Here is a 14,110-nt window from a genome sequence, read left to right on the forward strand (position 1 = left end):
GACGGAGTCTTGCACTATCGACCGGGATGGAGTGCAAAGGTGTGATCTCGGCTCACTGCAACCTCTGCCTCCTGGGTTCCAGCGATTCTCCTGCCTCAGCCTCCCGAGTAGCTGGGACTACAGGCATGTGCCACCATGCCCAGCTACTTTTTTTGTATTTTTAGTAGAGAAGGGGTTTCACCATGTTGGCCAGACCGGTCTTTTTTTTTTTTTTTTTTTTGAGATGGAGTCTCGCTCTGTCGTCCAGGCTGGAGTTCAGTGGCGGGATCTCGGCTCACTGCAAGCTCTACTCCGGGGTTCACGCCATTCTCCTGCCTCAGTCTCCCCAGTAGCTGGGACTATAGGCACCCGCTACCATGCCCGGCTAATTTTTTGTGTTTTTAGTAGAGACGGGGTTTCACAGTGTTAGCCAGGATGGTCTCGATCTCCCGACTTCGTGATCCACCTGCCTCAGCCTCCCAAAGTGCTGGGATTACAGGCGTGAGCCACCGTGCCCCGCCAGGGATTCTTTTATATCTTCCTCCCTTTCCTCAATATTATGATTCCTGGCCAGGCACAGTGGCTCACACCTGAAATCCCAGCATTTTGGGAGGCCAAGGTGGGAAGACTGCTTGAGCCCAGGAGTTCAAGACCAGCCTGGGCAACATAGTGAGACCCCCATTTCTACAAAAAATAGAAAAACAGCCAGTGGCATGTGCCTGTGGTTTCAGCTACTTGAGAGGCTGAGGTTGGAGACTGCTTGAGCCAGGAAGGTAGAGGCTGCAGTGAGTCTTTTTTTTTTTTTTTTTTGAGATGAGGTCTTGCTCTGTTGCCCAGGCTGGAGTGCAATGGTGTGATCTTGTCTCACTGCAGCCTCCGCCCCCTGGGTTCAAGCAAGTCTCCCACCTCAGCCTCCCGAGTAGCTGGGACTACAGGTGCGCACTGCCGCACCCAGCTAATTTTTGTATTTTTAGTAGAGATGGGGTTTCACCATCTTGGCCAGGATGGTCTTGAACTCCTGACCTTGTGATCTGCCTGCCTTGGCCTCTCAAAGTGCTGGGATTACAGGCGTGAGCCACCACACCCAGCCCTATTTAAACCATATATTTAAAGATTGTTTAAAATATTTAAAGATTGTTTAAAGTGACAGTTTGTGAATATTTCTAATTAGTATAAATATTATGAATTAATATCTGCTGTTGGTATAATAATTATCTCTATGAAGTCATTCATAAAATATTTATTGAGTACCTACTATGTGCCAGGCACTCTTCTTGGAGCTTGGGATACAGCAGTGAATAAAACAGTAAAAAATTCCTGCCCTACACCTTCTAGTTGGGGGAGAGGCGATAAACAGATGGGTGCAGTATGTATTAAATGGTGTTAGGTGCTAAGGAAAACTGGGAGTACTGGAGAAAAGTGGGGAGACTGCAACGGGCCTAATAGAGAATGGCCGGGGAAGGCCTTATTTAGAAGGTGATGTTGGCCGGGCGCGGTGGCTCAAGCCTGTAATCCCAGCACTTTGGGAGGCCGAGATGGGCAGATCACAAGGTCAGGAGATCAAGACCATCCTGGCTAACACGGTGAAACCCTGTCTCTACTAAAAAACACAAAAAACTAGCCGGGCGAGGTGGTGGGTGCCTGTAGTCCCAGCTACTCGTGAGGCTGAGGCAGGAGAATGGCGTAAACCCGGAAGGCGGAGCTTGCAGTGAGCTGAGATCCGGCCGCTGCACTCCAGCCTGGGCCACAGAGCGAGACTCCATCTCAAAAAAAAAAAAAAAAAAGGTGATGTTTGCCTGAGTAAAGGGTGGTCCAGGCAGAGGGAGGAGCAAGTGTGAAGCCTGTTGAGGTATGTCTGGCGCATTCGAGGACTGTTGGGAGCTCAGGGTGGCTGAAGCTATGTGAGCCAGGGGAGAGGGCTCACGAGGTCAGAAGCATGGATGTGGCTGTGGGGCAGATCTCTGAATGCCACAGTGAGGACTGGTCAGATCCCAGATTCATTGTGAAAGCAGAACTTGCAGGGTGTGCTGATGGTTTGGATGAGAGGTGTGAGGGAGAGAGGGAGTCACGGGTGACTCCTTGAGTCTTAGCTTGAGCAACTGGAGGGAAGGGACTGCAATTTCCTGGGATGGCCAGTTCTGAGGGGCATCAGGACAACATGAGTGTCAGGTGCCTGCCATGCAACCAAAGTGAGATTTGGTGCAGACAAGGGGATACATGGATCTGGAATTTAGGGGAGAGCTCTGAGCTGGCCAGAGATATGTATTATACAGATGGGACTTAAAGTGATGAGATAGGCTGGGTGTGGTGGCTCACACTTGTAATCCCAGCACTTTGGGAGGCCAAGCGGGGCAGATCATCTGAGATCGTGAGTTCAAGACCAGCCTGGCCAACATGCTGAAACCCTATCTCTACTAAAAATACAAAAATTAACATGGGCACCTGTAATCCCAGCTACTCTGGAGGCTGGAGCACGACAATCTCTTGAACCCAGGTGGCGGAGGTTGCAGTGAGCTGAGATCACGCCACTGGACTCCAGCCTGGGCTACAGAGCAAGACTTTGTCTCAAAAAAAAAAAAAAAGAAAAAAATTTAGAGTGATGAGACAGCCAGGCATGGTGGCTCATGCCTGTAATCCCAGCACTTTGGTTTAGGAGACCAAGATAGGTGGATCGCTTGAGCCCAGGAGTTCGAGACCAGCCTGACCAGTCTCTATAAAAAATACAAAAAATAGCTGGGCATGGTGGTGTGTGCCTGTGGTCTCAGCTACTCAGGAGGCTGATGTGGGAGGATCATCTTAGCCCAGGAGGTCGAGGCTGCAGGGAGCTGATTGTACCACTGTGCTCCAGTCTGGGTGACAGAATGAAAACCTGTCTGAAGGAAAAAAAAAAAACCAAGGTGATGAGACAGAATGAGACCTCGAGAGTTCAAGCACTGCTGGGGGCTTGTCTAAAGTTCCTAGAGGAGGCAGGGAGGCAGTGCCAGCAGAGCAGGCTGAGCATTGGCCAGGGAGGGAGGAAGATGGACATAAGGGAGGAGCGCTTCCAGGAGAGGAGGTCACATCTGCTCAATGCCGTTGAGAGGTCAAGGAAAATGACTTCTGACAACAGATTATCGGATTTAGCAACTTGGAAGGAATTAGTGACCTTGATAGATTGGTAGAATCAAAAACCAAACTGGAACAGGTTCAAAGGAGGATGAGAGGTGAGGGGAGAGGGTGTGCGTGTAAGCAGCTCTTTTGAGATGTTTTGCTGAAAGCAGGGATAGAAATGGCCTATAGCTTGAGGGGCAAGTAGAAAATAGCCTAACATGAGAAGGTGAGACTGTGGAAGGGGAGAAATCAGTGTAAATCCATTAGCACTATGGCCAAAATCATTCGCAAGGTTTTTGCCGAGGAACTGGGCTCTCCCACTGCCATCCTTAAAAACAGGGCAACATCATAAATAATAATCTAGAGCTCTATTTTCTTTCTACAATGCATAATATGTACACAATAATCTCTGGGCTGAGCTGTTATCCTTTCTGGGTCCCTCTACCACCTTCGGGGTTGTGATGTGAGCAGGAGGGACAGATGCTGTCTCAGGCGGAAGGGTAGCCACACCTTTTCCCAAAAGTATAGGAACTGTTCCAGATCACTTTTTGGCCTCACTCTGGAGGGCCCAGGCTATTTCATTCTAAACCACTCGGCCCATCCTTGTCTAGGAGTCCCTCTGGTTCAGCGTGTGGCTGGAATCCGGCTTTTTGTCTCCCTGATTTGTCTCCCAATCAGAATTTGAACTTTTTTTTTTTAAACTGACAGAGTCTCACTATGTTGCCCAGGCTGGAGTACAGTGGCTGTTTACAGGAGCCATCAGAGGGCACTGCAGCCTCAAAGTCCTAGGTTCAGGGGATCCCCCCGCCTCAGCCTCCTGGGATTATGGGTGCAGGCCCCCATGCCAGGCAGATTTAGAACATTTTGAACAATGGAATGTTTGTAATGCTCAGAGGAGCAAGCACACCTACACAGGCAGCATGGGGTCTCAGTAAATTCTTGCTGCACTCACAGTTGAGGGAAGAGCAGTATAGAGAAACAGGTTTGAGGAGGGAAGAGGAAGAAAGGCCCTAACTCAGCCTGCCAAGTAGTCCTTACAATGGTCAGGAAAGTATTTATCACCCCCATAGCACAGGTAAAGAAACCGCCAGGCTGGGAACAGCGATGCACAACTGTAATCATAGCACTTTGAGAGGCCGAGGCAGGTGGATCACTTGAGCCCAGGAGTTCAAGACCAGCTTGGCCGATGTGGTGAGGCTCCTTCTATACAAAAAAGTATAAATGTTAGCTAAGCATGGTGGCACATGCCTGTGGCTCCAGCTAGAGGCTGAGGTGGGAGGGCTACTTGGGCTCTGGAGGCAGAGGTTGCAGTGAGCAGGGATTGTGCCACTGTACTCCAGCCTGGGCAACAGAGCCAAGACTCTGTCTCAAAAGATCCAAAAAAACCCAAAAAAACAAAAAAAACACGAAACTACCTTGCCTGAGGCTCCAAATCTAGTTACTGCTTCCAATCATTTCAGGACTCAGTTGGGAAGAGGTGGTGTTTAAATAGGCTTGGGGGCCCTTGATGCTTGCATCAACTTAATTCTTACCAGAAAACAAAATTCTGCGGCCAGACGAGGTGACTCAGGCCTGTAATCCCAGCACTTTGGGAGGCTGGCGTGGGCAGATCACCTGAGGTCAGGAGTTCGAGACCAGCTTGGCCAACATGGTGAAACCCCATCTGTACTAAAAATACAAAAATAAGCCAAGCGTGGTGGTGCAGGCCTGTGGTCCCAGCTACTCGGGGTGCACCGTTGAGGCAAGAGAATCGCTTGAACCTGGAAGGCAGAGGTTGCAGTGAGCTATCATACCACTGCATTCCAGCCTGGGCGACAGAACGAGACTCTGTATCGGAAAAAGAAAACAGAAAAACGAAATTCTTACTATAAAAGTATTGAAATCACAGAGTTCTGACTTGGACTGCTCCTGCGAGCTACAGATCATGCTGTGGGCTACCTCCACGGTCTGGTAACTCAAGGGTGACCGGGGTGAGGCACAGTTCCTTCAGAGCTACCTAGCTGAGTGTAAATGGGTTGTTCAAATTGCACTGGGGAGCCGGAGTTGCGTGGGTTTTAATTTAAAGATGTAAGTACAAATCTATGTGCACTGCAGAAAATTCGGAAAAGGTCAAACTGCCTAGCAAGTAAAAAACTGTCATTCCAGCACGTGGGGGGTGACCGCTTCTCTCCTCTTGGGTGTTTTTCTTGGTGGATTTTTTTTGGTGACCCCGACTGGCCTGGACTCCATTCAAGGGCACATCGTGTGCAGTAAAACACGGCATGTTTCAGGGCTCCTCACTGCAACACGTGCACCCCCAGGCTGGCGCTCAGCGCTCCCAGTAAAAGCTGCAGCCAGGCGCGGGCCTTTCCTCCTCCCCACCTCGTGACGCTTTGTGCTGCGGCACCAAAGGCCCGTTCCGATCCCCGTGTGCGCGCCCGTGTGCTTCCCAGCAGCCGCCACCAATGCTCCTTTCCAGGAAACAGCCTTCCATTCTCTCTTAGGGCCGATCGTAGCGAGAGCCACGATGCGGGCGACTGGAGCCGGGGTGGGTTGGGGCGGGGGTGGGAATAGGGCCCGACTGCCAGGCACCCGGGCCGCGCCTTCCGCTCTGACCTCATCCGGCCGCCCAGGCACGGGGCGCAGCAGCGAATCGCCAGCGCGGGCGGCCGGGAACGCCCAGCACAAATATTTACCGCCGCGCGGAGAGCGAGGGCCCAAGTCCGCCCCGCTCCGCCACTTGGGCCGCCCTGGACGCTTCCCTCCGGACTGCCACCGGGTCGGACGCGGCTGCCGCGGCTCGCGGGCCTTCTCCCCAGCAGCGCGGCCCAACCGCCACCGAACCTTCTGGAAGCGGCGCCCGCCTGGGCCCTCACGCCGCCAGAATCGTACACCCGCGCGAGCTCGCGGCAGCCTTGGCGGCCTGGGAGGCGGGGCTCGGGGTGGGGCCGGCGCGGGGGCGGGATCGGCGCGGGGAGGCCGCGTTCGATTCGCCCCCGGCGCGCAGGCCCCGCCTCGACGGCCCCATCGCTCCACCTCCGCCCTCCCCCTTTATGGCGCGGCCGGGGCTCATTCATTCCTCGCCGGGCCTGCCAGACACCTGCGCCCTTCTGCAGCCGCCCGCCGCATCCGCCTCCGCAGCCCCCAGCATGTCGGGCCCAGACGTCGAGACGCCGTCCGCCATCCAGATCTGCCGGTAAGAGAGGGCCCGCGCGGCGCCAGCAGTGGCCAGGCGCGCCGGTCACCGCCCCCGGCCTGTCCCGCTCGGTCCCCACCCGCCGAGGCCGCCCCCGCCCGCCGATTCCCCGCACGGCCTCCTGCGCCGCCGCCCCGAGCCCCCGCCAGCCCGCGGCCAGGATGCGACTCGCGATGCAGCACAAGCCGCGCTGCCCCCGCCCGCCTCCCGCCGGCTCCTCCCGGCCGCATTTCCAGGGCGGCGGCCGCGCCACGGGTCGTTTAGGCGAGAAAGCCAGGCAGGGATGGGGCGGGCGGAGGTCAGTGCACAGCTCCAGAGCCCGGCGACCGGCGCCCGTGGGCCGCCCCGCCTCGGGCCTCGCCCGAGCATCCCGGAGCCTCAGTCCCGTGGTCCTGCTTAGCCTCCTCGAGGATTCGGGATCGTTACCTCGGCGGTTGTGCTGCGCTAACCAAAGCCCTCAGAGGTGGAGGGGAGGTGCCCAGAGCCGCGTGAACCCCTCGGTGGGTGCCCCTGTGGGAGCAGGTTGCAGAGCTACCGTCTTCAGTGCACTGCTTCGGTTTGGGGGAGGGCAGGTGTTGAAAGGAAGAACAGATAACACTGTTTGCCTCTAACAGTTTACTATCAAGCAAAGGGAATCAGTGGTCTGTTGGGCCTGAAAGCATCTTACACAATAGAGGCAAAGGGTTGTCCTTCTAGGGCATCCCCCCTTCCTCCAGCAGTTACTGAGTAGATAGATGCAAGCCCCCAGAGAAGCTGGAGGCTGGAGATCATGAACAAGCTCATTTCCCATAGGAGGTGGGGAGGGCAGCCTCAAGGTTACTCTGCAGTTCCCTTCGGCAGAATCGGAAGCAGAAGCAGGCTGGCATTTGTGCATGAGCTAAGTGAGGGCAAGGAGTCTAGATTTTCAGCCACTGCACACAGGCACTGTGGCCTGCGACGGGTCCTGTCCTGCTTGATGGACTACCAGGAGTGAGAACTGCTTTCTGTTTTGGTGGTGGGTTCCTCGCATTTGGGGCTTAAGCATCACAGACTGACCTTGGACTCAAGCCAAGTCCAATAGAAGCAAGTTACTTTCCTGTATATGTTGACATCTCCCGGAAGGCTGGGCATATAACAAGTCCTGGGTCATCGAAGCTCCTTGACCCTCAGTCTCATTTTCTGGCCTGGTCCAGGGCCTCTCCTGACCTCAAGGTCGGTTTTGACTTTTCCAGAGAGGGAACGTCTTTGAGGGGAGCCCTGCCCCTTTGACTTTGGCGTTGTGGCTGTTCTGGTCCCATTGACTCCGGAGGTGGGGAAAGAGGGGCAAAAAAAAAAAGAAGTAACTGGAGACAGATGGCCTGCATCAGGTCCCTGCATCAGCTTTGCTGAGTATTGGCTGGGAACCTTGGGCTCCATGGTTTGCAAAGAGCTTATACCTGTCTCATCCCACTTGCTTTGCCCAACTTCCCTGGGAGGTTGATGGTCAGTACTGCCTCCGCTACCTGTGTGGAGGAGGTGGCAGTTTTGGGAGTTGAGGAACTGTGTAAGGTCATCCTGCTCCAGGAGCTCCAGGGACAGCCCCTACCCAAGTCTTCTGACTCCAGATCCAGTGTTCTTCCCACCCCTCTCCTGAATAAAGGAAACCTTGATTTAAATCTTCCCGAGGAAGACTGGCCTTTTATTTACTTCTTCAGGATGATGAATAGCCAATTTATACATGTTGTCTTTTTTCACCCAGCTTCTAACAGTTACTAGATGTTTTTGTGTTTTTGAGACAGAGTCTCATTCTGTCACCTGGGCTGGAGTGCGGTGGCCCGATCTCAGCTCACTGCAACCCCCGTGTCCCGGGTTCAAGTGATTCTTGGGCCTCAGCCTCCCGAGTAGCTGGGACTACAGGCATGTGCCACCACGCCTGGCTAATTTTTGTGTTTTTAGTAGAGACGGGGTTTCTCTATGTTGGCCAGGCTGGTCTCGAACTCCTGACCTCAGGTGATCCGTGATCTGCCCGCCTTGGCATCCCAAAGTGCTGGGATTACAGACGTGAGCCACCGCACCCGGCTGGAAAAAGTTCTTGTGCCTCAGCCTCCCGAGTAGCTGGGACTACAGGCGTGTGCCACCACGCCTGGCTAATTTTTGTATTTTTAGTGGAGATGGGGTTTCACCGTGTTGGCCAGGCTGGTCTTGAACTCCTGACCTCAGGTGATCCTCCCGCCTCAGCCTCTCAAAGTGCTGGGATTACAGGTGTGAGCCACTGCTCCCAGCCTAGTTACTAGATTTTTGTATAGCTTTAGACACTTCCATACAGTAAGTGTGTGCTTTTTTTTTTTTTTTTTGAGACAATCTCACTCTGTCACCCAGACTGGAATGCAATGGCGCAATCTCAGCTCGCTGCAACCTCCGCCTCCTAGGTTCAAGTGGTTCTCCCACCTCAGCCTCCTGAGTTGCTGGGATTACAGGAACCCGCCATCATGCCTGGCTAATTTTTGTATTTTTAGTAGAGATGGGGTTTCACCATGTTGGCCAGGCTGGTCTTGAATTCCTGACCTCAGGTGATCCGCCTGCCTCGGCCTCCCAAAGTGCTGGGATTACAGGCGTGAGCCACTGTGCCTGGCTCGTGTGTGCTTTTTCTTACCCACCGTAAACCAATTGCATATTGTTTCTTTTTTTTTTCTTTTTTTTTGGAGGTGGAGTCTCACTCCGTCACCCAGGCTGCTGGAGTGCGGTGACACACTCTCTGCTAACTGCAACCTCTGCCTCCTTAGTTCATGTGATTCTCCTGCCTTAGCCTCCCGAGTAGCTGGGACTACAGGTGTGCACCACCATGCCCAGCTAATTTTTGTATTTTTAGTAGAGATGAGGTTTCAGCATGTTGGCCAGGCTGGTCTCGAACTCCTGACCTTAGGTGATCTGCCCGTCTCGGCCTCCCAAAGTGTAGAGATTACAGGCATGAGCCACCATGCCTGGCCAGTTGCATATTGTTTCTAAGTGGCTGCCTTGGCCAGACGACTGGTGAGCAGGATGCGTGGCTGCCCCCTGCTCATGAGTGAGTAGGTGAGTCTCAGGTGCAGAGCGTGACTGCCAAAGGAGTAGGTGGGAGTGGTGGTAGGGGTAGGCCTGTGAAGAGAAGGCTGTGGTCACACGGGCTTGACTCAGAAACTGCAGGACACTGGAGAGTGACTGTACTAGGATGGGGAGCCCTTTAAGGACATCTGAGCCAACACCCCGAGTTGAAAGAGGAGCCTTCTGGCCTAGCACAGCCAAGCCCATGAATTTAACAAGACTTCACTGGACACTGCCAAGAAGCATAGCACCAGGAGGGAAACTGATATGTGGAAAATTTGGCCCCTGCCTTAAGGGGTCACAGTCTAGCAAAGGCAAGGACGTCCAAATCCCCACCATCTTAGAGACAGAATGGTCACACGTTCTCAGTTCAGACACTGTTGAAGGGATAAGGGCTTTTGTTTGTTTGTTTGTTTTGTTTTTTTTTTTTTTGAGACAGAGTCTTGCCCTGTCCCTCAGGCTAGATGCCATCTTGACTCACTGCAGCCTCCGCCTCCGGGGTTCTAGTGATTCTTCTGCCTCAGCCTCCTGAGTAGCTGGGATTACACGCACCTGCCACCATGCCCAGCTAATGTTTTTGTATTTTTTCAGCAGAGATGGGGTTTCGCCATGTGGGTCAGGCTGGTTACGAACGGAACAGAATTTTTAATTGCATCAATTTAAATTCAGGTGGGTAGCCACCTGTGGCTGGTGGCTATCTTTTGGGGAGTGCAATATGTAGAGAAATTTGAGTTTACTGGTAGGTCTATGGGGGGCAGGGTGTTCCTAAAGGAAGCTCTGAGGCTTTCTGGGGACTGTAGCCAGCTCTGGAATAACCATGCTGATGGAGGGGGACCTCGGCATGGACACCACCCAGCAGGCAGATAACTTGGCATGCTTTATTTATAGGTAGATGTGTGTGAAATCTACAAGGTTTTTTGGTGTTTTCTTTGCGTGCTCTTAGATGCAGATCTACCAGGAAGTTTGAAAAGACAGAGAGGGGCTCTACCTTTGTCCTTTTTTTTTTAGATGGAGTCTCACTCTGTCGCCCAGGCTGGAGTGCAGTGACAGGATCTTGGCTCACTGCAACCTCTGCCTCCCCAGTTCGAGCAATTCTCCTCTCCTCAGCTTCCTGAGTAGCTGGGACTACAGGCGCCCACCACCACACTCAGCTAATTTTTGTATTTTTAGTAGAGACAGGGTTTCACCGTGTTGGCCAGGCTGGTCTCGAACTCCTGACCTTAAGTGATCTGCCCGCCTCAGCCTCTCGAAGTGCTGGAATTACAGGTGTGAGCCACTGCACCAGGCCGGGTTCTGTCTTTGGTTTTATAATGGAATTAATGAAAAGAAAGAACCTGGCCAGGCACAGATCACGCCTGTAATCCCAGCACTTTGGGAGGCCGAGGTGGGTGGATCATGAGGTCAAGAGATAGAGACCTTCCTGGCCAACATGATGAAACCCTGTCTCTACTAAAAATACAAAAATTAGCTGGGTGTGGTGGCGGGTGCCTGTAATTCCAGTTACTTAGGAGGCTGAGGCAGAAGAATCGCTTGAACTTGGGAGGCGGAGGTTGCAGTGAGCCGAGATTGTGCCATTGCACTCCAGTCTGGGTAACAAGAGTGAAACTCCATCTCAAAAAAAAAAAAAAAAAAAAAAAAAAAAGAATAAAAAAAGAAAGAAAGAGCCAATTTACAGAAGCCACAATCAGAGCTTGTATTCTGGAGCGTTCCGTAAAATGATTTACAGTGCTGACTCTCTTATTGCTGGGATGTGGGGACGCTGGGTGAAGATGCAGTCTTTTTTTTTTTTTTTTTTTTTTTTGAGACGGAATCTCGCTCTGTCCCCCAGGCTGGAGTACAGTGGCTGGATCTCAGCTCACTGCAAGCTCCACCTCCCAGGTTCACGCCATTCTCCTGCCTCAGCCTCCTGTGTAGCTGGGACTACAGGCGCCCGCCACTGCTCCTGGCTAATTTTTGTATTTTTTTAGTAGAGACGGGGTTTCACGTGTTAGCCAGGATGGTCTCGATCTCCTGACCTCGTGATCCACCGGTGTCGGCCTCCCAAAGTGCTGGGATTACAGGCTTGAGCCACCGCGCCCGGCCTGAAGATGCAGTCTTTGTAGCCCAGAGAGCCTGCGCGTGGGGAGCCCTTTGTCCAGCCTCACCCTGTAAGTGGGCCAGTTAGCCTGGCATTGCCCTGGAATTGGTACCTGCAGCTGGCTGGCTCCCCAGTTCTGGTCAGACCAGAAGTGGCTTTCTCCTGTGTGACCCACCTGGTCTGTGGGGCCTGCACCAGGGGGTGACCCCGTAGGCTGTCTTGCCATCCCACCCCTTGGCCTCTCACTGTCAGAGCCCTCCTGTGGACGGGGAATCAATGTTGTGCCTCCCCATCCTTGGACCCCTGCATGGGAGTAACTGGAGAAGTCTGTTACAAATAGAGGTTTTCTGCATGTGAATAGAACTTCAGCAGAGAGTCAACAAGATGCAGATTTGAGGAGATAATGGGGAAACTTGAATAGTCCCTTGATAATGAATGATTTTAAGGAATCACTACTTTTTTTTTTTTTTTTAAGGTAGGGTAATTGTTTTGTAGTTTGCTTTTTTAAACCGACTTTATTGAGGTATATTTAGAATGCATATACAAGAATATTTGAAACGTACAGTTTGCTGAGTTTTGATGAGTGTGCGCACTGAGTAGTGGCCGGCCCAGTTGTGATGTCGAGTATTTCCAAACTCCCAAAATTCCCCTACTGTTGGCCCCTGGCAAAAAGATCTGCTTTCACTCACTTGCTGTGCCTCTTCTAGAATTTCGTAGACGGAACCGGATCGAGCTCAGTGCTGGGCCTCACTCCTGTGTCCCCGTAGCCCTGTAGTACCCTGTTCCCTGCACACTGCTGTTTCTCTTCACCAGTCAACAAAGACTTGGGTTCTCTGTGAATGAAGTTCACAAATGCAGATTTCAATTCATTTAGCACAGGAACTGAAGTCACTTACTATTTAATGATATTAGGAATTTGGATGATATTTTAGATGGGACCATTGTTTTGTGGTTTTTATTTTTATTTGAGGCAGGGTCTCGCTTAGTTGCCCAGGCAACTAAGTGGTGCAGTGGTGCAATCATGGTTCTCTACAGCCCCAACCTCCTGGGCTCAAGGGATTCTCCCACCTCAGCCTCTCGAGTAGCTGGGACTATGAGTGCATGCCTCTGGGCCTGGCTAATGTTAAAATAAGTTTTTTTTGCGGAGACATGGTCTCACTTTGTTGCCTAGGTGGGTCTGGAACTCCTGAGCTCAGGTGCTCTTCCCACCTTGGCCTCCCAAAGTGCTGAAATTATGGGCATGGGCATGAGTCACCATGCCCCTCCTTTAGGTTTTTTACAAGGAGCTTTTATGTTTGAGAGGAAATGCTGATGTATTTATGATGTTGTACTGGGAAGTACGGGATTTACTGCAGAATAACCTGGCATGGGGAACAGGTGGGAGCAGGGACCAGAGGTGCCCTGAGCTGACCGTTTTGGGGCTGCTTGATGGGGACATGGGGGTTTGCTCCCACCTGCCTCTACTCCTGTAAGCATTTGACATTTACCGCAATGAAGAATAAAAGGAAAACCAGGCTCCTGAGCCTCCACTCCAGAGCTACTGCCTCTAACTCCAGGGGTGGGGAAGGTCAGGGAGGGGTAGGCCCAGGAATCTGCATTTTCCTCAGCCCTCCTGGAGCTTGAGGGCCACTGTCAGAGGAGGGCCAGGCACCTGCTGTGTTGTGCGGTGTGTTGGCCTTCCTCAGCTTCCCCACAGCCTTCTAGCCCTCCTGGTGCCTGTGAGCCAAGACCAGGTGGAACTCTTTCTTCTACCTGCCTGAGGGCCAGCCTGAGTGTTGCAAGGTTTAAGATCCTGGAGGTGAGAACCCTTATGAGTGTTGCTTGCGACCCCACCCAGTTCATCCTCTCCTGCAGAGGGGTGGTGGCCCTCTCCTGTCTCTCTGTTTGTGAGTCACGGATTCCTTGGCATCACTGGTCTTTTGTGATCCAGTTCCGGAAGCTGAGCAGGCGGCTTGCTGGGGGAGGGGCGGTCCTAGGAGGAGCCGGAGCCTGGTGCTTTCCATCAGGGAGGGATCAGACTGGCTCACTGCTAAGCCGGCCAGGCAGATACAGGCTTGGGCTCTGCCAGGCATCATGCTTGGCACTGGGTAAACAGTTTGCCCACTTGCCGCAGGATGAAGCTGCTTGCCAGGGCTCTCCGGCTCTGTGAGTTTGGGAGGCAGGCATCCTCCAGGAGGCTGGTGGCTGGCCGGGGATGTGTGGGGCCCCGGAGAGGGTGCTGCGCTCCCATCCAGGTGGTTGGCCCCAGGGCTGATCTCCTACCTTCTGGAGCCTGCATTACTGGAAGGTAGGATGACGGAATATTTTGTGCCCATGGCGTTCCGCTTGCGAGGCCGACTGGGCAGCCAGGGCCTTGGGCCACATAACTTGGAGGAGTTTGGGAAGGGTAGTAGGGCTGGGTTTTGGATGAGCTGTGTGTTTTGCTGGATTGAAGGTGTCCACTTAAGTGGCCATCCTCAGTGGAGACCTGGCATGTTCCTCCCCTAGGGACCAGTGGAACCCCTGGGATTTGTTGGAGGAGGTGACCTGGCAACCCTGGGCTGTGGGAATCTGGGCCTCTGCAGATCAAGGCTCCTGCGAGCCAGCAGCTGTGCTGGCTTACACCTGGCAGCAGGCATCCGTGCCCTGCTTTGTCCCTAGGCTGGAGGTTGAGCTGTGATTTTAGACCAGAAGGTTGGTGTGGGGCCAGAGGGAGCTGTCCCTGCACGATTGGCTGATCCTGACAGTGCAGTGCTGAGCTACTTACATGG

At 53.1% G+C, this 14,110-nt stretch overlaps 1 protein-coding gene across 2 annotated transcripts in view; it reads left to right on the top strand.

The window, feature by feature from the left end:
• Window positions 1–5,732: 5,732 nt before the first annotated feature.
• Window positions 5,733–14,110, top strand: part of LOC105479612 (acyl-CoA thioesterase 7) — a 134,530-nt gene continuing 126,152 nt past the window's right edge. The window contains exon 1 of one of the 2 annotated variants that reach the window (XM_071067355.1): window positions 5,733–6,244. In XM_071067355.1, the coding sequence (XP_070923456.1) occupies window positions 6,102–6,244 (143 nt within the window). In that variant the 5' untranslated portion in view covers window positions 5,733–6,101. Of the gene's footprint in view, window positions 6,245–13,326; window positions 13,648–14,110 lie in introns of those variants that run through there. The other variant, XM_011737664.2, reaches the window with a different exon arrangement.

The sequence above is a fragment of the Macaca nemestrina genome, chromosome 1, assembly GCF_043159975.1.
Source record: "Macaca nemestrina isolate mMacNem1 chromosome 1, mMacNem.hap1, whole genome shotgun sequence".
In the NCBI taxonomy this organism is placed as follows: Eukaryota; Metazoa; Chordata; class Mammalia; order Primates; family Cercopithecidae; genus Macaca; species Macaca nemestrina.